We start from the raw sequence: 27,426 nt of genomic DNA on the forward strand, positions 1-27,426 counted from the left end.
AAGTCAGACAAAGGTCCCTACACTAAGGATTTTGTGGTGCCCCAAGATGTGAATTAATCTAGTGTTCTTTTCAGAAACACATCCAGACAGACTGAAATGTCACGAGTGTGAATGGCTTGCTCAGACTCAGGAGCCTGGGTACTGAAAGCTCTTATTCTTTGTGCAGAAATATCCTAATGGGCAGCCATGGTGGGCAGCACAATGCAGAAGAAACGTAACAGGATAAGGTGGTTTGCCCGTCTTGTGTCCGGTTTTCAGTGTTTCAGCACTGGACCTGGGCTAACCATCCCTTTGAAACACAGGAGTCGTGCTAGTACACAATCCGCTAGTAAGAGCCACCTTTAAGAAAACTGGAAAGCACAAAAGGTCAATTGATTCCAAAATAAATATTGCATGCTTTAATTTTTTTTACAATCAAGACTTAAAAAACCAAACAAGTTAAAGAATGAAGACGTTCAGAAAGTTGCCACCAGTCGCCACTTTACTACCATGGCTATGGAACTTGCAGTCTCCGCAGACTGAAGGAGTGCTTTCGTGTAGACATTGAGCGGGGACTCTGGTCATCTCCCATGCCACAGGCTTGCTGTGTGACACAAATCAATCATTCAAACTCTCCATATTAAGCCACAAGGTCCTTTGGGATCAGCAGGAAGATTTAAGAGACCTTTAATTTTCATTCGTAAAATCAAAATACTTCACCACGTTTCTTCTTTCATCAGCTGGTGATCTTGTCAGTTAGAATCGAAATAGTTTGGAGCAGAAAATTCATGTACTGTCAGCCAGGGGGATCTGAGATGACTTATCTTTTATTTTTTTTTTTTTAACATGGTGGTTGTTTCTAAGTACTACTTCAGTGCATACAAATAATCATTTTGAAGAAGCCAAAGTACTCCAGGATGGAGAAGCAGATCTTATCAAGGCACATAAATATGGAACTGAGAGTATGGTTTTCAAATACAGGCAAGGGTCCAGTTCCATGCTGCAACTAAAAAGTTTTCTGCTTTGGAAAAGGAGGTCTCATTCCTTCACCCTCCACCCCACTCTTTCTTCCTGGTCCCGCTCTCCTTTCTTCCTTCACCACTCCAGCCTCCCACTTCTGGCTGTACAGTCCTTTCTTCTCACTACTTTGTCCTATCACCGTCAGGCATTGGATTGCAAAGTAAACTGATGCAACTCCAAACCCCACAGAAAACATGACCGTAATTTTTCTAGATTACGTTTTCTGCTCTTCTAGTGAGTTAAGTCAGCTCACTGTGCTACCTATCCTGGGAGCATTAGGGCGAGCTTTTAAGAGAGGAGAGTGCATAGGCAGAAGGAAGGGAGGAGGTCAGGGAGATGGTGAGGCGAATGGTTCTCCTTCTTTCTGTGGCAGCAAGCTCTTGGTTTGTCTCAAATCATCTTCTTATATCATACCCTGAAAGACAGGCAAGGAATAAAAAGCACCGCCTCCGGAGGTGCATGAGAAAACCCATGTAGTAGGAGGTACTAACGCACCTTTGGTTTTATTGGACTTTCCAGACTTTGATTTCACATTCTTTTAACGGGAGCTGAGCTTGATTCTCTACTGCCTTGCACTCAGTGAACCGTGTGGCAAGGATGTGAAATGCTGTGACTTCAAAAAGTAGAAGACAGTGGTGGGCCAAGCACTTGTTTTTTACATGATCTCTGTGATCTTCTTGAGTCATTTTCCCAGTCAGTATGTAGTGGCCAAGACAGAGGGGATACAACGTCGACTAATGAAAGAAGAAAAAAGTGTTTCAGTCTCATTCTTGGGAGCATGGCTGATTCTCAGAAGACCCATGGATGACCCTTTCCAGCCTATGAGAAGCTGCTACCATTTCTGTTTACAGTGGTTCCAAATGAGAAATTAAGAATGATGGTGAGTGTCATGCGTAGCACTCTATAATTTGCTTTTTGCTACATTTCAGCTCTTTAGAAAGAGATATACAATAGAATAAATAGAAATCCAGTACAAGCCCACCACTGATAATACTGCACAATTGCTACAGCATCTCCAAATTGTGGGAATGAACCTGGACACCCCTTCAGCAGGTAGAGAATCAGTTCTCTGCCTCAAAGACACATCATCTTAATTTATTGCTTTAGTTAAGTTTATTTTGTTTTTCTTCATAACTAATTTTAGGCAAATTGACATGTTTCATTATCAGGCATTGCAGTTCTGTTAATTCAGCAGCAGTGTGTACAGTGTGTGTCACTGGAGTATGCTAAGTTATTTTAGCAGAATCTGAATCCAAGCATTGTACAAGCACCGTAAATACAAACCCCATTTTCATGCATGATCTTAGAACAGCGCTGCTCTCTTCTGTGCTAGAACATACTTCTTCCATTTTTGATTGCTATTGCACTCTAAATAGTAAACAAAAGTCGTTTTTATCCCCACGCTGTCTGAAAAATAACCCCAAAATGAAACTCAGTTCCAGTCTCTTGTTGGGTTTAGGTTGAGTGCTACATCTTACAGCCTAGTTAAGCAATGAGCTCAGGAATTTCCTTTTTTGGTGATCGTTGTAGGCTTTGTTGCAGGATATACCAGGGAGGAGGGGAAGAGAAAAGGAGCCTGATGGGGGTGAAGGGGACTTAAGCAAGCTTTATGTCTCCATCTGCTGTGGTTAACTCCCATCTCCCTGTCTCCTGCTGTGGCTTTGGGAATTAAAGAATTTGTAGTGCTGTGCTGCCTTTTCTTTCTGACTCCTCAGACTAAAATATCAGCTGCAGCCTATTGGTGTGCCTACTAATGTAGGAAAGAAGTTTAATGTTCCCATCATATAAAAATTGGGGCACACCAATCTTCAATGCACATGACAGTTGCACTGCTTTTTGCTATACAGCCTATTACCACAGGTATCTGAACAGATTCAAATCTCAGCACAGAGCCTGGATGGTTATTTAGCAATGAAACAGATGTCTCACTACTCATTAATAAATTGACATGGCTCAAAATCCAGGCACATTTTGATAGAATCAGCCAGCAGTCTTTCCTATGCTCATAGTCTTAACGTTGTTTCTGGAAGTAACCCCCCCTACCTGATTATTAGGCCAGACATTAATGCTGGGTCTTTACTCGGTCACACATCTGTGGTGACTGCCTATTCTAACTTGTAAATGAACATGTCTCAAAAAACATGTCTGCATGGCATGAAGAAGTAATCCCTGTCCTGCCATCAGCAACCTGGCTAGCTGCAAACATGTCATATTGCCAGAATAAACTCCGGGATTTGCAGCACTGCAGTTCTGCCAGCAGCGTAAGTCACGCCTTTGTCTGTAGAAGGAAATAGTAAAGGACAGGAACCACGATAGGCAGGCACTAATAAAAGAAGCTGGAACAAATTCCCAGTTTGGGTACGACCCAATGAAACTGGGTTTTCCTTTCTGCATTTTTGCCTTACAGAGAACAGCTGAGCAAAGGATTATTTGTACCTTCATCACGGAAGAGCCTGTCCTAACCCTGTGCAAGTTCACCAGTATAAAACATGTTCTCTATGTTACTGCCAACGTCAGTCAGCCTGGAGTGATTCGCTTCAGGCATTCAAATCATGGATAATTCACTACATCCTCCTAGCAGATGCTCAGAACAAGGCATCTACTTTCCCAGGGCTCCCAAACAGTTCACAGGAGAATCTTGCTCTGGTTCTACAAGAGCAACTCCCTTGGTCACTGGGAGCAGTGTGAGCGGATTCAAAGGTGCAGTTGTAAGACCTAGAGGAAAGCTGGATGCATCTGGCTCATAAAGACCGGGCTAATTCTTCCCTTTTTCTGCAGCTTTCTGTCTTGTTCTTCGGGTCTACTGGAGACATGTTTACTGGGGTGATAATGAACTGCCAAAGAAGCAAGACAGCTGAGTAACCTAAATAGAGTTTCTCACACGCTAAAAAAGCTAAGTAGCAAAATGGGTTGAATTCTGGAAGCTTGGAAGCTGAATGATAATCATCACATTGAACAGCTGGTGAAAAGGAAGAGCTGGCACCCAGGCAGTAAACCTGGCCCAAATATTACACGTGATAGAAGTATACAGGTCATTTTATGACAGTGAAGGTATAGTTGCAGCCTTCCGGTCTGGTTTTTTACAAAAACTATCTATATTTAACTTTTTAAATTTCTCTGCCGCCTTCAGGACATAAGCATTGGTATCAGAGCAGGATGTGAGGGTGGGGAGATTTCCACAGTCTGCAGTAATAAAAGTGTGAACTGCATAATCTGGGTAAATCCCCTAAGAAAAAATCCAATCCCTAAAATAACTTTTTTCAGAGCAGAAATAGAGCAGTTTGCAGGAGGTAGCAAGGGAAGAACAAAGGTGATTAAAAGAAAAAAAAAAGGAGCCCACTGAGGCCACAGTTGGTAAGAACAACTTTATCTTTAACCTCAATTTGCCCAGCACAGAGGAGTATTTAGTGCACACAGCAGCTCAAACTTAAATCTAAAACATTTAAAATATTTCAGATTTTCCTGCATAGGGATGGAAAAGTGTCGAAGGATACATGGTAGCAGGCTTTATAAAAGCACTTAAGCAGAGAAGATGGAGGTTACCTAAAAAATTCATCAGGCTTTGTCTTCTCATCTTAAGGGATAGACTTGCAGTGGTTTTAAGATACTTAGGAGAGTTATATTTAATTTCTTTCTATTAAGGATACAGAATTTCTGTACCATGCAATATATAGTGGTGCTAAAAGCCTTGAACAAAAGGAGTGTGCTCATACGTTCGGTGTATCACTGCACCATCATACAAGGTCAGGTTCCAGAAATGAGATACCTGTGTTAGTGGGATATTCCAGCTCACCCAAGGAGCCCTTTCAGGAAGGCTATGTAGTTTGTGTGTAGAGCTCCACAGACTTGTCCTCACATCTTCCAGCTCTGCAGCCAGCTTGGTCCTAGACAAGCGATGTATTTCTATCTATCTATCTATCTATCTATCTATCTATCTATCTATCTCTCTATCTCTCTATCTCCTGCTCTACTGTAGAAGGGTCCTGAAGCCCTTAAATGACAGGCTTTGTTTAAAAGGGTTATAACCTGTTAGTCACTCAGGATGATGACATATGATTTATGTCTACAGTTCATGTCTTGAAAGCAACAAAGAATTTTATTTAAAAATTGGACAAGAAATCATGATCTTTGAAATTAAATAAAATTCAAATACACATAAGCAGGTTACTCTCTCATAAATGTGTAATTAAATATAAATACAATTCTTAGACCTTATGTTTTTGTATATATGTGTCAACCTGGCTATATATTCATTAGACTTAGAGAGCATTCATATCCTGGTTTTGGCTTGCTACACTCAAATATTTCTGTATTTGCTACACATGGGGTTTGGGACTAATGTGAAAAAGGAACATGAAAGGGTAGATCTGTGGCAAGAGTAGATACAAAAATACATCAGTCCCTACCTTCCTCCCCAGTTCAACAGTGAAGAGTTATCAGTTGATAAAGATATTGCAAAACAGAAATAGTTAGCAGCTCCCACTGAGATCAACTCCTGTGTTTATATCAATGGCACCCAAACCTGGCTGTGTTGACTTGTTTCCTTCCATATGGTGATTCTTATTTTTTTCCCTGTCTAATATCTTAGCTGGCCCATCATCAGTTTGAACTCACCATGGAAAACTCAGAATGGCTGATCTCGCCTGCTAAATCCTGGTAGTTCTAACATAGGTACCAGATTCTCTATCACTCCAGGCCAAAATCTGTGATTATTTTCTTACAACTGTGTGTGTCTTTCTACGTGTTGTATCAAATCTGTACTTTCTCTTCCACAGCAGCTCAGCCTGTCCAGTTCTCCCACGTGCAGAGCCAAATCTCATTTGCTCCTTGTTTCTCTTTTGCCTTGACCCTCGCAGCATCTTCCCGTCAGACCTCCTACAACGCATCGCATCATACCATGTTTACACCAAATGAAGTGCAGTTGCCAAGCCCCCATCTGAACATTTGATCAAATCGCTCCCCTCTTCATGTCCCTCCGCTAACTTATCTCATGAAGAAATCAAGCTGCCAGTCACTACATTCAAAGAATTTCTTAGCTCTCCCCCCACTACTTACCACCCTTGCTGAATCTCTTCTCCCCCCACATCCTCTCATCTCCAGCAGCATTGCTCCCCTCAGAGGTCTATGTGTTGGCGTCTCATCTTTTTGCTGTCCTTTATGCCTTGCTTTTTCTGCAGAGCTGCAATGTCACACCCTTGCATTTCTATTTATATTCAATTTTCTGAGAAGACAACATGTACATCTCTGCCAACGGACTGCAACCCCCCTTGGCCCAAGCTACAAAGACTTTTCAGAAAGTCCTTAACACACTACAGTTAGTGCAAAGAAGAGACTAGAAAGAATAACATAGTCCTAAAGAAGTGTTCATAGCTAAAAATGCAATGACATTACAAACTGTGGTTATAAATTCATCTGTACTGACACAAATCAAGCGAAACGCTATTAAGATCAACAGCCTTTTTGGGGGGATTAACCGTTGCTAGCAGAGAGAAGTCCATACAGTTTGTCAGGGCACTCTGCTGTCCATGTTTTGGTTTATTAATTACAAGAAAGGATCTCTGAGCATAATTTAAACCAGCAAATTCTCAAGCGTGAGGAAAGTTATGGACACGCAAAAGTGGTCCTATATTTTAGAGGTGCGAGCACCTAAACAGGGTCTGGAAGTATCTGAATAGCTGCTGTTTTACACAGAGCGCAATTTTAGAAGACTCAGCAGACTCTGCCTTTTTTATATACGTGCATTGCATGAGGCAAACTGTTTTGTGGAAGAATTGGGAAATTTGGCCCGAGTATTGATCCTAGTCTACAAATAGATATGAAATCCCCCTTGGCAGCAGTGGCAATTCTTCAGGACATCACAGACTTGTGTCATCTTTCTTGTTCAACCACAAGAGTTCCTTGGAACTCAGTCACTCTGCCAAGAAACGAAACATAGCTTCGCTAGACTTGCGCGTGACGAATGTTTCAATACACGCTGCATCTCGTCTTTGGCAAGACCACCACACAGAGATAGATACAGATATAAAGGGATGAACTGTACAGCAGCTTCTGTTTGTCCTTGTTTCTGTTCCATGATACTGCACTGCCTTTAGCAAATTCTCTTACAGATCTGTATGTCAAGTACTATCTTTAAATTGTATTGTTATGGAAAATGCAGGTTCTCAGTTAGCATTGAACAAAATTGGTAAGGAACGTTTGATGATCCCTGGAACATGCTGCCTAAACAATATAACATAAAACAGCAAGGAAGGGATATGCCACTTCTTTGGGGAGGGATAACCAATACATTCTGTTGAGAGTTATGGTTCCCAAATCTGTCTACAAACTGCCCTCTAAAATCCAAGTCTTCATTTAAACAGAGTTTGCAATTCTGATATTTGTTCAGATTTTTTTTTCTCATGATCTGAATTTAAAATAACAAAATATCTTATTTGGAGCTTGAAAACAAGTCTAAAAATATATCAGCGATTGGGAGCTATCTCCTTATACCCTAATGCTACGTTGAACTAAAGCCAAAAGTCAGCACTGGTAAATGATTTAGTTTGAAATAATTTTCAGAAATACCTAATTAATGAAGCAGTTTCCCCACATTTGATCTCTCCAATCCTCAATAGCATCAGCAATACACTTATACATCACTAATAAAAAATAAACAAAATATTTAAAACGGAAGAGAAGAGCAGAGAAAAATTAGTTGCAGTTGTTTTAAAATATAACGGTGGTGTACTGAGTGCATTAGGTACATATTAATTTTTTTATATTTCTATATTTATGCTGGTGCAGACTGCCCTGAGTGGTGCCCTGAAGTCCTGAGGAAACCAGTTGCGCCTGGTTTGATGTTTGTGCTCGCTTCACTGCTGATTACACTGGTCTTGATTGCATCTGCAGAGGGCATGTTGTGCCTGTGCCTCCTGGAACATCCAGCCACGCGCTCATTAGGCTGCACCTGAAGCAGTCAGTAATCAGTAAATAGTAACCAATGATAATTAATTAGTCATCAGTTATTGTAACCATTTGTTTTCAGTTTAAATATCTAACGACTACAAATATTTATCATTCCTTATACAACTATATCCTGGATGTAATTTTCTTTGCTTATGTAGTAGGAACTTTCATGTTATGTGGGAAACTTTCTCAAAATAAGTTGTATGAAATCTCTGAGACACACAGTCAACTGCTAAATACTGGGAAGGCACCATTCCTTTGAAAAAGAAGTATGGATGCATGACCTACTTCTAAAGGGACAGGGGAGACACTCACCCTATACATCCCTGTTCAGTGTGTGCATTTATAACTCTATTTACTAAATGGGCGAGTAGGAGACAGGTGCTTAATCATGCCACACCTCTTTTTAATTAATCCTTAATCATTGACTCACATCTACTGAATGTCCCTCAAGTGTTATTTTTTCCACATTTACCTTAGTGTGTATTTCAACATGCACTGTTCGTTTTATGACTTCAGAGAGGATGTGGTTACAGTTTGACAGAAAGGAAGCTTTGCTGTAGATGGGAAGATAAAGCTCAAAGCACCTACGCTGCCTTTTGAACACCTTTTTTTTCTTTTTTTTTAAATTAACTGTCTTCCTTCTTGCATCTCTTTCTTGGACGGGCGCTCAGCGCATAGGGCAGACATCCCATGTCCTGGGAGAGGACCATTTTTGGTTCGGCCATGAATAACTGTGTGCTCCTGGAGGAACTGCTGATCAAAAAATCCCAGCAGAAGAGAAGGACTTCACCCTCCAACTTTAAAGTGCGCTTCTTTGTCTTAACCAAATCCAAGTTGGCTTACTATGAACATCGCCATGGGGTACGTCAGCCATTTTCTCTCTTATAATAGAGTAGTGGAGGGAGGGATGAGATTTGTTAAAGGAAGGGAAGGATGCTAATGGAGGGAAGGATGATCTTTGTTAAATTTTATTAACATTTCTGGTCCTTACTACAGCACCATTCACTGAAAAATGCGGAATGGTCAAATGGGTCATTTAGAGCTTCTGGTCAGTGGGCATTTGGTGGAATAAGACTACCTTGCTATTTTATAGAAATAATCTAGTTTTGTTGTAGGAATTTAGCACAGGCTGTTATAACCGGTGTGTGTAACAGCTGCGTGAGCCTGTGCCTGGCAGTCCACACGAGTACAGGGGTGACCTGGAGTGGTGTATTGCAAAGATCACAAGTGTATCCTAATTACATCTGTGAAAAAAGTCATCCACAGATCTTCACTCTCTCATTCTTTTCTTCAGGGCAGCAGACTGATGGCTGGTAGGAGACCAGTCTTGCATTTTAAAATGAATTCAGCTGCCGTGTGTAACATGTCTAGTCTTCAGAGTTAGCTTCAGAAGGCATGCAATGATGAGATCCGTGCTCAGACTAGGCATTGTTTCCCCAAGCTTGCATTTCCTTGATTTGCTAAATATGAAGAAAATTAGAAGTCAATCTGTGCACCCCATTGTGCTAAGTGTTCTAGTGAAGTGAGAATTATATCCTTCTTCTATTTAGCTGGATGTTTGCTGAGCCTCATTACAGTTGTAAATAATATTGCTTGTTTTTCCAACAGTCACTGAACATGCTGTTAATCCATTATGTTTAGGCACTGTTACTGTATGCAGAGCAGAACTGGGGATCGTGCTGGCTTGCTATCCAGCACTGGCAACTTCAGACCATCTGATCTTGCCCAGTTGCAGAAAATTAAGTTAAAACTGAACCCAACAAGTGAAGTATGATGTGCCCTTGTATTTTATCATAACTAGTTGAGGTTGGATACCAGCTTGAAGGGTTAACAGTCATTTTTACTTGCAGGTTATTTCTCTCAAATATGCCCAACAAAATGTTTTTCTTGCTTTTATTTTATAGTCCATGTTTTTCTCACGTCCATATTTAAATAAGATAATATTTATTGCTGCGTAGTGTGTCAATATTTGGTTTGAGACTCTCTTTGTCTGCTCTCCAAACTATCTTTCAAATGCCATTAAGATTTTAAATTCCATTATAACTATTCCACTTAATTATTCTGGGTTAAATTTTCACAAGCATCTAAGTGATTCTGCTGTAGGTATTTAGTGAAGTCTTCACAACTAGTTTTCTTCGGTGCTTTCTGAGTCTTGGTGGACTTGAGATGAATTCAACATAGACTTTGCCTAGATACTTTTGCGGAATTACAGTAAGTGTCTGTTGGCATCTTTAGACACCGAAATAGTTTGGAAAATATGACTCAGTGACTTTCAGTGGGGCATAGATTTCATACGCTATGTGAATGTCTCTGGAAATTTTCTGCCCTAGTCTTCCTAAATGTCAGTTAGGCAAGATGAGGGTTTGGTATATTATCTACTTCATGTTATATATTATGTATTCTAAACATGCACATATTATATATGTGTAGACATGTATATGTAAACACACGTAACTTTAGGCCCTTATACACGTTTGAGGGACGGTGGGTATATCTGTAATTACAGGGCTGATTTTCCATGAAACACTGTTTTTTTTCTGACACAAACTGTCAAAATCAGTTTGTTACATGAATAGAAGAACTTTGTATGAAATTGGGAGAAAAGAGTTTATCCTGTGAAGTACTCCCAGAACCGATCCTCAGCCTCTTCAGTAATCTTCTCCAAAATTAGACGATCCTGGTGAGACCTCCATGTGGTCAGGTCATTGCTGTTCTGGAGAGGAAAGCTTAGGGCAGCCCATGCAGGCACCATCTTGTTTTGTGCTGAGAACGGAGTGAACCCCCAGCAATTGAGTTCACAGCTAGTGAAGGGAAAATTACGATACCTGCCCGACAAGCAGGCTATGCCCATCCCTGTGAGTGAACCAGGACCGGGGAGCGTGCTCATTATCTAGCACAGGCCCTGGCATGGGTTTGGCTCTGCTCCGTGGGGACTCTCTCAGATAATTTGAGGGGCCAGCAGGGGTTAGCACAGGCTGTCACCACTGCCAGCAGGCAGTTTGCATATGGTCCCCCTGCTCTGGAGGTTTAGGGCAGAGCGGTAGGGACACCGCTGTTCTTTGCCAGCTGGCTGCAGTGATGGGGAGTATCCTCAGGCATGCGTACTGCACCATATAGATGGGGCCAGCAACTTTCTGGGCTTTTAAAGTATGTATTTTTCAAGGGAAATCTCTGTGGATGTTTGCTATAAGAGTTTTCAATTAGTTTCTTTAAGAACCCCTTACCAACCTGTCCAGTGGCTTACTGTATTCAGAGTTCAGTACTGTACAGTACCCACCTCTCTGGTCCCCGGTCAGTCAGTAGCAAACAGCCTGTGCATAAAGTCAGGTAAAACAACTAGCAAACTGCTTAACAGTTTGAGAAGTCCCACTGATTTCAGTTGGGTGGCTTGAAGTAAAGCATATGCTCATGCGTTAACCCCAGCTTATATGTTTTGCCTGTATTTAACAGAGTTTAGCACCCAGTCCCTTTCTCTGCATTTTGGCGCTGTGGGTATAAAAAGATGTTTAAGTGCTTATTGTAGCAGTCCAAAGCAAGGAAATAAACAGGCCAAAGAGGTGCAGGGATAATTCTGTAAATGATACCAAAAGCTGTCCAGACAACCAACAACACAAAGGCAAATTTTTGCAATAACTGTAATAGCATTTTTGTCACAACAGCCATAGCTAGACAGAAAGCACTGTTCTCCTCAGGGGCCAAGCACACAATCGCCGTTAATGTTAATGAAAGATATTTACATATCTCATTAGGAGAATGAGCCCCCAATAACTGACAACAATAAGAAACTGTGTTTTCTGGAATTCATTACGCAGTGCACAATGCAGGGCTGTCTTAACATAAAGCAAAGCCCTGATAACAGGCACGTGTTCAGCCCCCATCTCTACTAAAATACATCAGAAGTGCCTTTATTATAACATGCAAATCAATTCCACGGGCAAAAATTCTTCGTTTCCAGGGTCTGATTTTATAGCTACTGTGCATGTGAGTAAACAAGCACATGGGAGTAATCATTTTAACTCTTTCAATGAGTTTGATCCTCACCAGAATAACTGACAGTGAAGGCACCATGTGATGCTCTCAGGGTGCCAGTACACTTGCAGTACTGCAGAAGAAGCAGACAAGTGAATCCCTTTGGAGAGGTGTCTAGGACAGAATTTCAAATGTCTTTACTTAGCAAAACCACTTAAACTGGTGAATTACCTATATCCCATTCGCCTAACCGCTTACGGTGTTTGGTAAATCCTTCAGGTTAGCAGACAGGAGAGTGAAGAGAGATAGTTTAGTATTTCAGACACTAAGTAGAGGTTCCTGCGTAGTCTTCGGCATGTCACATTCCTGGCTGGGTGGGGACAGCCAGAAATTAGCATCTCTCCCTGTATTTCAAGCTGGCTGTAGTCTAAAAGTGGCACAGATGTCTGAGGTTGATGCCATACTTAGTGAATAGGCCACTGTCTTCTGGGCTGGTACGGTGCTAATGTGGTACCATTGCCATTACATGATCTCTGCATCAGGGCTGCCCATCTTGGGGTGGCTCAGACCTGCGGAGAGTGCTTGGGTCTGTCTGTATCAACTATGGAGAAGTGTTCCACGTCCCTACGCCACAGTTTTCTCTCTTCAAAAATAGGCATTTTGCCCTATACAGGCATTCTGAGAAGTATTGCAGGGCTGGGAAAGTTGTACCTAACACCTGGGAAGTTCAGGCACATAAATATTTTTAAATTTTTTATCTTCATGCACTCATGGGCTATTACTAGTCCAGCTTTTAAAGGCAGCAATGAAAGGAGCACATAGAAAAGGACCGAGTTCCCTTTTCATTTACATCAGCACTATTCTTCCTACACTGGTCAGATGCTCAAGAGGTCACACAGCATAAGTCAGCCTTGTCCTGGGCTCTTTCATTCAGATCTTTGATATTCAGATATAAAGATGGCACTTTAGTGTGTCTTGAAATTTGCTTTCAGTCTCTTGTTCCAGGAGAACAAAGGAATAAACTTGGCTGAAAAGCCTTTTATCAGCATCCTAAAAATGCTTCAGCTGCTTCTGTTGCTTTATCTACACGTTGGATTACTTGCAACAGCCCAGCCACCCACGGTAACAAAAGCAGCGCTTTGTTCCTTGGTTCAGAAGTCCATTTTACCTTGATTATTCTATACAGAATCCGACTTGTCCACCCTGCCCTGGAAAGACTTGTTTTTTTCCCCAAGACTCTAATGTAAACAGACCAAGACTTTTCTTCTGAAGATCTCCGTTTTGATGTTCCTGTTAATTAGAGTGACTGTTCATACAATTTCTCATTGCTTTGTATATTGTGAATACCTTAACAGTCATGAAGCGATAATCCTCATCTAAAGCGAATTTAATCACGGTTTTAAAGACTAGCTTCCAAATAAATACATATCTGAGTAGGTGCATCATTCTTCATAACTTGTCATGTATTTATTAACAAGTTCTGTTTGCTTGCCAGAATTTGCAATACCATCTGTCTTCTGATGCATATCTCCAACTAATTTATTAATAATACACATATCACCCACTAAGAAGTCAGGCTTGGCATCTGTCTACATCACACCTGTTTCAATGAATTTTTATGTAATAAAATCAATACAACCTTAAATAAGATGGAGACAAGGTACAAACCTGTGCCTAATGTTAAATGAATCCTTTAGTACACCTCTGTAAATTTAAAATGGATTTTTTAATAATCCAAATTGTATTATTGGAGTTGAGGGAGGATTAAGTTCATATTGTTTGCCACAATGAGCCTCATTTCTATTGTGAAATCACAGAATCATGGTAATACTGGTTAGAGGGCACTTCTTGAATTCATTTAGTCGGACTTCGTACATGGGGCCAGCATTAGATCAACACTCGGAGCAGGACTATTGCCAACACTAGAACAAGTCGGCCGTAGCATTGACTAGCCACTGCTTGAAAGCCAAGGACAGAGATTTCACGTCGTTGGGCAACCTGTTCCGATGCGTCTTATCAAATGTTTTTCTGGATATTTACAAAGTTCCCGTCTATTGCAGTTTTCATTCACGACTTCTGCGGCATGATTCAGGGTGGTGATATTGTCTAGACAAGATTGCTTTAAGCAAAATGCGGGTTGTTCTGTGTCTGGTGTCTGTGGCCTTTCTAACTCTACAAATGTGTGGTAGAATCTGGTAGTAAAAATAGCTCCTTTTTGCTGGAATAGCTAATTTTATCTTCCAGAATTTGATTACAATAATTTTCTTTTTGCACTTTCTGTGCATACCCAGTTCTGCTCCTACTAGATCTTTGCCTAGGTATTTATTGTTCTTTAATCTTTCAAGAATTTTTTTAAATTACTTCTGAGCAATGTCTTCCCAACAAATGTCAGATACTTGCATTTTCTTTAAATTACAAAGCTCAAATCTTTCTTCTGTCGGAGAACATTAAAGATGAGGCAAAATCTTCAACCCATGTTTTCTTTTATATCTTTAAGAAGGAAGGAATTCCTCCTAATATGAATATACTACAATAAATATGAGATTTCCTAATAGTTGCCTTTTATTAGACTTTTCCACTGTGGCCATTTTTGCTTTCAGTGCCTGCCTTTGCTTTATATTGCAATCAACACTGTAACTGGTATTGTTGCAATGCCTGCCTGTTGCTTTATACTCTTTCATCCTTTCTGACCGATTTTTTTATTTGTCCTTAAAGCTTATACTTTTTTTAATGAAAAAGTAATGTCATTTAGTCAATTTAATTTAGCTTCCCTTCTTTCATTGAATCCTTCATTCGCTGCAATCCACTCCTCCCAGTCTTTGCTAGAGTCAAGAATAGTTTTGAAGAAACTAATATAGTATTCAGTAGTTCCATATGCTTTTATGTAACATAAAAGACTTATTTCCATCATATTAGAAAGCTCATTTGAAAGCCAAGAATCTTCCTTTTTCTTCTTCTGTTTCTTGATGGTGACATTGATTTTCTTGTCAAACCACTTGCGCTGATAGTAGGTATGTGCACCTTGATAATCATCTCAGATGGGACCTAAGATAATGCGAACACTGGAATTGGTTTTGTCCAATATTAAAGTAGGAGTTCAGTGAAAATACTGGGCTATTGCAGATGCGTGAGGCCCTGTGATGGGCCAAGAGAAAAATGCTCTTATGGCCAAGTGTGCTTTTCCACCGCATCTCCTTACTTGAACGTTAAATACACACAGCCCATGAAAATGTACACTTCGTTCCGTAGAAACCTTGCAGAAAGGTTACGGTTTCAATTTTCCCCTGTATGTCTTCTGTTTTCAGCTCATGTAATTCTGAAAATTGGACACCTTAGCAAGCCTGGAGGAGTGAACAGTGAACCGGCCAACTCTTGGCTAAGCGTGCAGTGTCTGAGGTCCGGGTCTTCAGTGTAGCTCAGTTGACATCTCTGGCCTTTTAAAAAAAAGTTAGATTTCTTTGGTTTTAAATTATTTTGGTGGAAATGCAACACTGGATCTGGCCTATAGGACTTTATAAGGATCGTAGGAGTAATTCGGCTGTAGCAGATGTTTCCCAGGTAAACTGAGAATTTAACTGAGTAAATTGATAACAAACTGAGATTTTTTGCATGGAACAGGCTTTGGCTACAAACAGCATTGGCCTCAGTAAACAAGATTTGGTACTGAAATTAGTCGTTGGAAGTGACATTGCATGGTGAGCAAACTGATAGCATGCAAACGGTACGTGCAGACAGCAGGCAGCACAATTATTAAGCAGCACCGTAACGTCTCGCAGGCAGATGAAATATTTACTTTCTGATGTAGGAACCTGCTGTGATTCAGCGTCTATTACCACGTCCTGTGCTCCAGGTGAGGGTGCGATCAAAGAGATCTTTGCAGGTCCCTGGAAACATGGCAAAAATAAGTTAGTGGCTGCAACTGCTCTAGTCAGGTATGGCAGCGACTGAGGACTGCAGTGGAGTGCCCATGGGTGAGTTGCAGCAGTGAAGCAGACACAGCCCTCCAGCTGCCCCCCCAGACTCCTAGGTGTGCTTCTCCATCTCTACTGCTTAGATGAATGGAGGCATCTTAGGCACTGATTGCAGCTGATTTTGTCCTTCAACACAATTCAATGCACTCTGCATCCAGGGTGTGCCCACCTCTAAAACACCTTCATGTTCTTTAGATGTGAAAACAGCTGTAAGACAAATTTTATTTTTTTTTTTAGTTCAAGTAGGAGGACAAAGTAGTCATGACAGACATGTGAACCGAGCAGCTACATTTAGGGATTTAAATATCAAATATAACAGGGTATATTGGAGGTATTAAGGCATAACACAACAGTCAGAGGTCTACTGAAAATCCCACTATTATCAATTATCACGTCTTTCCGATTTTCCTTTGAAGCACTTAGTATTGGCAGGAAATGCAAAATCCTGTACAGCTTTCTTTTAAAATTCAAATTGCTCAATTTAGGTTTCAAATTTCATTTTTAAATTGTTTGAATTGTTTTATTTCCCATAAAACCTCAAACTATTGGTGTTCCTAATAAGAGAGAGAACTCCCAAAATACTGAACAATGCTAGGGCTCAGGCAAAATTTCTATCAATCCAGCAACCCACAGTTCTTAATATCCTAATCATTAATGATAAAAACAGCATATACCACAATGTATAGATAAGGGATATGATAAGGGATAGAAAATAACTGTATCAACACAGTGTTCAAGGAGGTTCAAGTTCATGCTTGAGTCTTTTGGTCAGTGGAAAAATACCATAGCAGGAGAATTACCATTAAAAATAAGTCCATCGTGTTCCAGTGATATCTCATAAGCTCCTAGTGACTATTTTCTGTGTTCTTAATTGCTGTCTCGGCACCAACACATGACTATGAGAGACCCATAGCCTAAGTAGCAAATAAACTGGAGACTCTGCAACACCGTAGGCATAAGCAGAATTTGGGCAGCTCAGCAAATCAAGAAATTCCTTTCCAACTTACTGCAGAAGCTCAGCAAGGCCTGAAGAATGTCATACCTGAAAGGCAGTAACATGTCACTAATTTTAAAAGATGATGTTCACCAAACCACATCCAGTTGAGCTCTCTGCCATTGGAAGGTATTACACCTTGCACAACGGTTCTGCTTCACGTTGATATTAATCTGTCTGCAAAGAGACAGGCAGATCCTTTGGAGTGGTCTGTTCGTTGACCCATTTATTTCCTACCAGTGGTTAGACCTGTAATGGTGCCTCTTGCCTTGAAGCCATGTACTCATATCCTCCATAAAATGACATTTTAATAGCTCAAGTAGGGCTTTAACACTGTATGGCTATGGTAAATTTGGAGTTATGTGGAGAGAAATCAGAGCAAGCAATGGATATATGTTCCTATATTATTCCTAGAGCTTAATTTAAGCACATAAGAGTATAAAAGTGTGATTGTAGATCACACCAGAGGTCCATGAGCCAAGTGGCCTGTCTCCAGGAGTGGTCAGTATCTGCCGTTTAGAGTAGAACTACAAAAATAGCCTCGAATGTTTTCCTGGAAGCTGATAGGGAATATCCTGAAGGATCTGACTATACAAACATAGACCTTATTTTGCCTTTTTGAGCTCAGAGACAGCTGTATAAGAGAAAGACCCTTCAACTTTAAATATTTTTTTTCAATCATTTTGAAATCAGCCTGAATTATTCTGAAGACAGGAATTCTTATGGTGGGATTTGTTGGGTTTTCTTCCATTTAATGTCAGCCTGAGCTTATTGCCCTTAGGTGCTACCCGAGAACGTGTGCTGAGCCAGGAGCAGCCCACGCCACTTCCCAGCTGTGACCGTGTCCCTTTGCTCTTCATAGCTGGGGGAATACTTAAAATTGGTTACTGTGCTCTTAATAGCAACATCATAAAATTGTTGCTTTGTTACTTAAGACATCCACCCCTGTGGGCATTCAGCCACAGCTGTGGGCACTAAGAACACAGGAGCCCTCTCTGTTTTTACTTCTGTTCACTCTTAGCCCTAATCAGCTGAGTGGAAAGGATTTCTGCTTTTTTTTTCTGTCTTGTTGCTGCCCATGTATCAACAGCGCAGGTGTTTCTGTTCTTAAAAGCAGTTGGGTGGCATAGGCATGGCTAATGATACAACTTAGCCTGCACAGTCTTCATGATGGGCCATAAAATACATGAAGGGGAAAAAAGTGTGAAGATCCCAGGTTGAATTTACAGCACTTAAGTTCAGTAAATCCACTTTTCTATATGGAAGTGCAGCCAAAGGACAGCAACACAGATGGAAGCTGAGCACTGTATTTCCAAATTTTAGAAAGGGAATTGATTTTCATGAAAAAAACCCTGTTACAAAGGCACACGTGAAGTTCTACCTGCATTCAAGCACTGCCCCAGGGCAGCTGCATTGCTTCTGCTCCCTGAAACTAGCTCATGCCCTCTCCTAAGCCCATTTTGACCTCTCCATCACACCATGGTGCACATGTACCACAGTTTAGAAACTGGCAGGATAAAGCTACAGGTGACGGTAGTATGATATGGTTAAGTTGTATTATTGTTATTGCTAATTTGTTGTTACAGTGCGCAGTTACCATGTCACTAATAAGAGTTGTGGATGGGGGCCTAGTGAGCATTCACTGTGCAACTATAAGCCCTCTGCAGAGGTATGTTAGTCCTCTTAAGGCCAGTGCCTGCAGTAGATGTTGAAGGCACCGCTCTTGCCAGCACAGCAGTCTCTCATTGCCACTCTAAAAGTACTTCAATGTGCACACAGGCCTCTCTTCACACTTACATACACTTTATTCTAGTGGCGTGCAGAAGTCAAAGCTTTTGCTTCCCCCCTGCCCCCGGCCTGTTCCTGAGGGACATAGCAGTGAAAAAAAAAAACCTGGTTTGGTTTCACCACCTCAAACCCAGAGTAAGAAACTCCAAAATCAGCTTCTGCCTCTGGGACAGGGAGCAGGTGACACATGACAAGCGGGTCATGCCAAGGGCCAAGGCAAAGACCCCTCATCTACTTCATCACCAATTAAGAATGGTTCCTTCTAGTCAAGACAATAAGTGAGAACAGGGAATGACGTTTGGCTCAGATTCTTACAAAAACAACCTAACGCTACAAAGAAGGTCATTAAATGCTTTTATTGACATAAATGGTTTTGCGGTTGAGCTTACGGAGGACTGGAATTTCCTATCTCACTCCACTGCAGCTATAGTCTTCCCCTACCCTCCTCCCAAGGGAAAATGTCCAGCTGCAACTGGGCCTTCACTGGGGAGCAGTGGGCAAACACGGGCTCATGGATGGACCTCGTGGCAGGAGGAAGGACTCGTGTATCCAAAGGGGGACACAGCAGGGCTGCAGAAGGGACTGTACTCCTTTCTGCTGTGAGGTGCCTGGCTGGGCTGGGAGGAGCAGCCAGCATTGCAAAGGAAGGGACGGGGCAGGCGATGGGGATGAGGTACAGGGAGAGAGAGAGGTGAACACAAACACCCAGCAATGCGGGGCAAGGAAAACCCAGTTGAAGTGTGGAGAGACCTTGGTAGTGACCGCTGCCGAGGAGTTTGGGGCTGCATGAATCTTAATTGCTTGGGTTTCCCCTCACCAGCACAAAAGAAACAAGACATAAGTTCTTATATAACTTTTGAACCAAGCCAGCTTTATTAAACATGGCATGCTGCCTTTCTGCCTGCCAGAAAATGCTGCCTGCTCTCTCCTCCTGTGCTCCTTGAGATAAGGCTCTGCCCACCCCTGCCTTACCTCTCACTAGCATTTGGATTCCCTCCCTTCCCTTTGCTTCCAGCTCTGGTGGCTACTTTTTTTGCCAGGGCCCTTTGGTAAATACAGTGGGGTTCAGCAAAACTTTAAGCATCCACCGAGGGACCTTCAGCCTAAATGCTTGGTGCAGCGCATTTGATGAATGGGCTTCACAAATAGCAACAGCAAAGTGTTAGCCAGAAAGTAGCAAATTCCTCAGACTGCACAGCCCCATATCTTACAAGATCTTAGACATTCGTGAAGCCTGAGGGTGCAGAGCTGCGGTCAGGAAGTGTGCTTACGGCGCAGATCTGTGTCACCTGCAGCGGCCACTGACGGCTCACTGAACCTCCTGCCATGGGCTCCACATCCCCACTCCTTCCCCTGCCCCAGGCCAGGAGCTGGTGAAAAGTGATTAATTTTGTTGGGTGGTCAAGCTGCCGTGGCATGAGTGAATACCAGTGTTGGTGGTTGTGTAGTCTTAGCATGTGATAAATGCCAGGTGGCTCATTCCCCAAGCAAGCATGGTGAGATGCCTTCTTGTGTTGCAGGGCAGGGCTATGTCAATTGTACTATAGTCAATTGTCCTAGTATCTAAGGCAAATAGGGACCATTGTGGTCATCTAGTTTATGCAGTAGACACAAACTAAAGGACTAATCAGTGAAAGAGCTGCTGGAGCTGTGTGGCAAGAGGAGGTGAAATACCAATGATGAAGACCGTAATACATTGGGCCTGTAACGCACCTGGCTCCATTCAGAGCTGTTAGCTCTGCTTCCTGGAATTGCGCTATTGCAAATAACGGACCAAAAGAAATAAAACAGGATGGCCTGATCTGCAGCACACTGTACTTCTCCTCGTGGGACAGCAGCGTGCCTTGGTTATCTTTCCACACACATTACACAATAAGACCACTGATGTTTTTTCTGACCGACCAGCTAAAACATCTACTTAATTATACTCCGGGCAGACTGAAAACAACAAATGGAGATCTGTCAGCATGTTTTGTCTAGCCTTTTTAGGAACAAGTCTCTGAGGTTTTTGGAGACCATATTTAAGAGGCTTTTTCTCTCCACTCCCTTCCAAATGGCCCATTTGCTTTTGTTGGATTAAAGTGCAGTCAGGCATCACAAAAGCAGGGATATGTTTAGTTTCCAGCCCAGTTTCTGGATAATGCCTAGTTTGCGAGTGGTAATTCCAGTTGTTTGTGCTGCTACGGGACTGTAATTGCTTTCTATCAGCAAAGTCCCATCTGCTGAGGATCTGCCAGGCAATGCTCTGGATGTGAGACACACCCTGACATTGCACTGCAATGTGAGACTATGGGGAGCTTCCCTTGCTGAAATTACGTGATTAAAAGGAGCACAGTAGGTGATGAGAGCTGCAGGATGACTGCCCAAAGCTCCTTAAGAAGGCTGGACCCTGTCTTTCAGCGGAGTATGGAAAGGTATCACCAAAAACCAGTTTGCAGTGAAAAAGCAGAGCGTGTGACTTGGCACAGCATCGCTTCCTAAAGCCTCAGAGGAGTGCATGTGGTTAAGCCCTGGAACTTCAAAGCAATAAGATGAAGGAGGGTTCAATGCTAGCAAAATTGAAGGTTTTTATAGGAAATAAATGGCTTTGTGTCTCATGGAAGAGGTAGGAGTCCCGGGGGCAGAACGAATTATAGAGGAGGTTGTGGAGACAGAGGGAGCCAAGTCTGGAAGAAAGAAGTGAATAGACAAGAATGAAAGAAAATACATGGTGAAAATGGGGTGCAGTAAGGCCTTCTAAGGCTTTGTAACACTCTTCATAGTTAATTGGTATTTACATTTATGGGTGCTTTACGGCCTTGGGTTTGTTGATATAAAAAAATCCCACTCCACCCCATGGAGCTACATAGGCAGATGCTGTCTACGGGAGATGGTGCTGGCAGTAAATCCAGAGGCGCTGGTTGAACTGCAAGCAAATACAAATACAAAAAACAAATACACCAGCAAAGTTCTGCAAGAGCAATGTGAGACCAGACTGTAATAATTTCCCTCCTTTCCTCAAGTCCAAGTATACAAAGGCAAAGTACCCAGCCAGTTGTGCAAGAATAAGGAGCCTTGGGGCCTCTCTGTTTGACAGTGCACTGTGGCAAACCTCACCCCATCCCCAGCGGCATCAGCTGCTTCCCTGTTTTAGGCTAAATTTACCAATGGAATGTAGCAACGGCGCACTAGTGAGGGTCGGCACAGGGGTGCTGTGCAGAGGGGCAGGCACCCTACCCTGCTGATGGCCACTGCCAGCGGGGCAGAGCTGCAGGATCATGGGTATGTGGGGAGCAAGGGGCAAGAGGGAGGCTGGAGGGTGAAGGACACAAAGGGTTGGGGGTCTGAGGGAGGGTGAGGAAGTTGCCAAAGTCTTGCTGTGTCTCTGAATGATAACCCGTGACAGGTACAACGTGGTCGCTGAAGTTCATGCTCTCTCCCATTGACAGTTGCCTGTGTTTGAAAAACAGAAGCTTTTGCAATGTTTTTGGGGTTCTTAAATCTCACCGATTTCCGTCATGTTGTCACAAAGCTGAGCTGGGAGACAGCTAGTGTTTAATCCCTACTGAAAACGAATCAAAACAGGAAACCAGTTTGCCTCCGAAGAGCAAACGCATTTGTAGTGAATCCTTCAGAAACATGCACCAGATACCAAGCCTTAGCTCAGCTCCCGCCTGCCGCGTGCCGGCGTCCGCCTCACCCCTCTCTTGCAAAAGCTGGGTGCCATTCGCCAAGGATTCAGTAGGAAATAGGGTACGCCAAGGTAGTTGGGATACTTGGATGTCTGTTCTTTTCTTATCCTTTCTTAACTGCCCATACTGTTATCTAGGTAGCTGGTATATGATGAATAATAACACAGCAGAGGCTGCCAGAAAGATAGTTTTGTCGGCAAGTTTTTGAGGATATTATTTATTTCAACATTTCCTGTTATTTTTTCTTAGCTAAAATCCCAGACAGAACAAAAACAGAGAAGTGTTTTGTTTCTTGGAAAATAGATGCAGTAAATGAAATTTTCAGTATGCAAATATTTTTTTTAATTAAATGTTTATTGTTTTATAGCTTTTCAGTATGAAACAGGAGTGTTAGTAAACTGAAGGTTTCATGAAAATAGTTCTTTTTGGTTAAAAAGGCATTTCATTTTGTTGGAAGAAAAAAAAACAAACATGAATTTCAAACAAAGGTTTTGACTGGTTCTCTAAGAATCCATGTCCTGAGTTGAAATACATGTATGTGCATATATGTATGTGTATGTGCAATCCATATAGAGATGCCATATATAAGAATAATTCTTTATACTTTTAAATGTCTTACATAATCAGTTAATTTGCTTCTGCTCCATTAAAATTAAATCTCCTGTGGACATGACAAGTCTTGTCTCATTATTCACTTAATCCACAGTCATTAGCATTAACGAAGTGCTTTTCTCTGTCTTTTAGAAAAAAAGGACTTTGAAGGGTTGTGTGGAACTTTCCAGGATTAAATGTGTGGAAATTGTGAAAAGTGACATCATCATTCCCTGTCAGTATAAATATCCTTTCCAGGTGAGTCTGTCCATTGACCACACTGATAGAGATATCGCTTCATTTTGTATTTCAATAAAATTCTCCCTCACAGTGCAGTCGTTAATGAACCCAACACCAGGGTGAATAACAACAAAGGAAGAAAAAGCAGATCAAGGTTTGAAATGAACTGGGGAATCAGAGACTGAGTGTTATTACAAGATCCATAAACTCTTACACTCATTGGTTTTAAATTGGAAAGCATCATTAGATCTTCTAATCCTATCCCATGTTTAACACAATATTCAGCTATCTCACTAACTCATGTTCAGAGAAAGCCCATCTTTCACACGGGGAATCCACCCAGGGTTTTGGCCAATTTACCTGTGTGGTGCTGAAACCAAATCCATTCAGCGGCCTTTGCATCAGAAAGTGGTGAATGTGATGCGTTAGGGAGACTATGCCAGACATGAACAGAGAGGGCTTTTAGTGATGAGATGGCTTAACGACCAAGAGGCGGACAGTGCTAGCTCTAGGATGAGGAACACATTGTCTAGTGTTAATTATTGATACATATGGGATACATTTACATTGTCATCTAAACAGAAATGCCACAGAATATTTGCTGAGTTATTGCAACACAAATTCCCAGTTTATTGTTATTCCCTGGGCTGCCATTTATCAGAATTTTATCATACTGGTGACAATATTTTTCTTAATAATTATGGTGTATGGATTTCAGCGAATACAGGGCCATCTCTGTTCACAGATGGCCTTAAAAGAGTGAATTATCTGGACTCAGATTTGCAGATAAAAGCTAACGATTGTGACCCATGTACACAATAAATGTCAAAAAAGATAGATAACTTTAAAAAAAGAAAAAAGACAACCATAAAGCAAGATGAGGGTTGTTTTTTTTTTTTTCTGTTCTTGTTATCTCAAAACCAGCATCAATTTGGAGGCTTGGCTTGGTACTGTCACTCTGACAAATCATGAAGTAGCTTGTAGAGTTTTCTCTAATTCTTCATTTGAACAGTAAAAGTGCATATCCACCATGCTCTAGTCTGAGCCCTGGAAAATGTTACCTTGCAGAGATAGCAGAAAGGAGAGGAAATAATTTCCCAAACTAGGTTGGGTCAGGAAATCCTCCCTCCAGCTTGGGGTGGTCCCCAGCCAGGATCATAAAAATTGTCCTGGAATATTACAAAATGTTGCTAAGTTGGTGCATAATGAGCACTCAAGAAAGCAGATGATCAGAGTGTTACGGCCTTGTTTACGGGCATTTGGGAGCCGCAGAAGATGCTGTCGTACGCTGCAAACGGCTCTCGATGAGCGGCCCAACAGGAAAGCTCTTAACTGGGTCTGGGTAGGAGCTGCCTGGCTGTGGGAAAGCTTGATGGGGGAACCTCAACTGCTCTTAATTTGAGTGAACATGGGCTAGAGGAGGAACAAATGCTCAGATCTGTTTGGTTTCGGTCTGAATTTTCAAATCTGTATCTCCATATCTCGAATGCTTGTAGGAACAGCAAAATAAAGTGTAGGTAGTGGCCAGTACTGGTGGGATGGTAACAGTGATGATGGACAGTGCTCCAGTGAGGTTGTGGTAATCACTCCTGGTTGTAGCACATCTGAATTTTGTCCCACAGTCAATTTTGTGGTATTTTGTAAAATTGTATTGTCTGGAGTTTTTTAAAAGTATCTTGGCTGCACCCAGCTGTAAATCTTCTGTGGAACCACCAGTGGTTTTTTGGTCTTGTGTGGCTCATCTGGCAAGTGAGCCCTTTGCAGACAGGCATGAAATGAGTGATTTTGTGCAGTTGTGCATGCTCATGGCTATGTCTTTTGAGACCTGCTCACTACATATTTCAAAATCTGCCTTAGATTGTCAAAACACTATACAGACATAACAATAACATCAACAGGAGTGGCTTTAAATGAGTGGGAATTATTCCTCCCCTTTTTCTATTTTTTGTAAAAGAGGTTATAATTTATCCCTCCGTAGCATGCAAAGCAACTGAGTCACACGGCTGTCTGTTGTGTGCCTGCAAGGGCTTCAGGCCAAGAGATAGCAAATATTTCCTGTTCTTTAAACAATAATCAACATTGCCTCATCTACACCCCTGGAGAAACTTTAAAAAACAGCTGCTCTCTTGTAGAAACCTCTGTTTAAAGACAGCGGTCAAAGTTTTTCAAAGCATCTGTGCATCAAAGAGACCAGGTCCCATTTGGAATTAAATTGTTGAGATAAATATTGGAAGAGAAATATAGATTATGCATTACATAAAATTTTAGGCCCAAATGTAGTCATCCTATTCAGTATCTGAGTCATTTTGGTTCTTGTGATGATTTTACTCCCTGGTCTGAAACTTCACAAATATTCTGTATTTCTCTTCCTTTGTTTGTTCATCATTAAGGCCAAGTTGATGAAAACAGCATCTTGATTGCTCAGTGTTCATCTGCTCCAGCTTCTTATTTCCCCTCTATAATCCCAGTGAAAGCTATTAAAAACTTTGAATAATGATAGTAAACTAAATAATCTCCAGGGAGTTGCTTGAGATTTATACTGACACAAGAAAAGCTACATTTGGCTCTTAGATCTTAAGTGAAGGTATCTTACAAGAAACTGCTAAGAAACAGATGCCTTTTCCCCAGGCTTGCTTTAGAAGAATAAACTGCAGTCAGCGAGTAACGGGCTGGATCCTCTGCAGACTGAAATTGCTTTGACTCCATTGATTTCACGGGCATTTCCTAACAGCATAAAATGGATCTAAAACATTGCTTGTCTAGAATTCTTTCTTGATCAGGGCTTCTACTTCGTTTTAAATAATCAAAAGTCAATGAGGTTAAGAGATGCTTCTGAACAGGCCCTGTTACTCTACTTCCCCACATCATCATCTTGTGTGTAATTTGTTGGTATGGGGGTTGCTATCTGTTTCCTTCAGCGACTCCTTCGCGCCCAGTGTATCTGGGATTGTCTCTAATGGCTGGCTCCTTTCTTTACTTCCCTCTACAGATCGTCCATGATAACTACATACTTTATGTGTTTGCACCCAATCGTGAGAGCCGGCAGAGATGGGTCTTTACGCTGAAGGAAGGTAATAAAACCCCTGTGCCCACCTAATTGTTGAAGTTACTTATCCCAGACAGTTTTCTCACAAGTTACAATACAGAGAAAATGTGCGAGAGGAGTCGATGTCATATCTAAGCATGCAAAGTGGTAATGGGGAATGAGGTTATAAAATCAAATTGCTTGTAAATTTGGTGGGTGTGTTTTCAGCAGCAGTGGCAAATTTGGACATGGAATGCTTTATTTGCCTCTTTCTAGAACAAACTCTTAATATGTTACTGTAATTTGAGGTTTCTTATTCAGGAAGAGATGAGGGGTTTTATGTGGCTAATTTTTTTTTAGAAATTAATCTTTTCTGGGTAGAAGATTTTTCAGCTGTTATTAATAGATTTTTTTGTTTAGATTACAACCTTCTTAGAGAATCGTGATTATTAAGAAACATTTTTGCAGGTACCTTTCATTTCCTGTTCACCTCCTGAATCGTGCTGTGGTTCGCGGCCATGATTCTGAAGTTGAAGGCACAGTAACTAACCACTGCAGGCAGAAACGAAGCATAATATTTCACGAGGAAGGTGTTACTTAGTTACATGAAATTTGCACCAGGCTTCCGTTATAGCTTTTTCCTGCTTTATAACACAAGCTGCTGTATTGTTCACTCTAAAAACATTGTGCCTGATGGAGATATTATTAAGTTCATGCACTTACTCTTGCAACCAGTTATTCCCCTTCTGGAGTGCACCTGCTCCAAGCTTATACTTGATCACCTCTTCTTATTCAACATTTTGAGACTGTCCTCTCCCTTGGACAATTTGGATAGTCTCTTGAAACAGGCCAGCAGAAATTTTTTGTTCTTTTTAGGAAAATTATTATTAGAGATAGAGAGCCTGAGCTTCAAAAAGAAGGACCTTTAATCACTCATGCAGACGTTCAAGACTGGTATTTACATGTGCAAAAAGTGTTTCATGCTGGTGAATGCCAGCTTGTACAGCTCCTTCTGTACACCAAGCCAAAGCAGCAAGTGTCCATGTCCTATGTATATACATACTGGAGAGCTGTAATCTTTCATGGGAATCATCAGTATATGGCCTGCCAGGTTTTCTTTCTCTTTATGAGACCTTCCTTCTGTGGTTTTGGTGTTTATCAGTTTAAAGAGAGAGTCCCTTTGGTAGGATTTTGTTCTCCCGCAGTAGAGAGGTATGGGCTCCGTTGCCA

The 27,426-nt window shown here is 41.5% G+C and overlaps 1 protein-coding gene across 1 annotated transcript in view; it reads left to right on the plus strand.

The window, feature by feature from the left end:
• ITK (IL2 inducible T cell kinase) overlaps positions 1-27,426 on the plus strand; it is a 43,700-nt gene that overhangs the window by 1,589 nt on the left and 14,685 nt on the right. Inside the window, exons 2-4 of the mRNA XM_076350143.1 lie at positions 8,619-8,808; positions 23,085-23,189; positions 26,161-26,242. Coding sequence (XP_076206258.1) covers positions 8,638-8,808; positions 23,085-23,189; positions 26,161-26,242 — 358 coding nt within the window. The 5' untranslated portion in view covers positions 8,619-8,637. The remainder of the gene's footprint in view (positions 1-8,618; positions 8,809-23,084; positions 23,190-26,160; positions 26,243-27,426) is intronic.

The sequence above is a fragment of the Aptenodytes patagonicus genome, chromosome 12, assembly GCF_965638725.1.
Source record: "Aptenodytes patagonicus chromosome 12, bAptPat1.pri.cur, whole genome shotgun sequence".
NCBI classification, from domain to species: domain Eukaryota; kingdom Metazoa; phylum Chordata; class Aves; order Sphenisciformes; family Spheniscidae; genus Aptenodytes; species Aptenodytes patagonicus.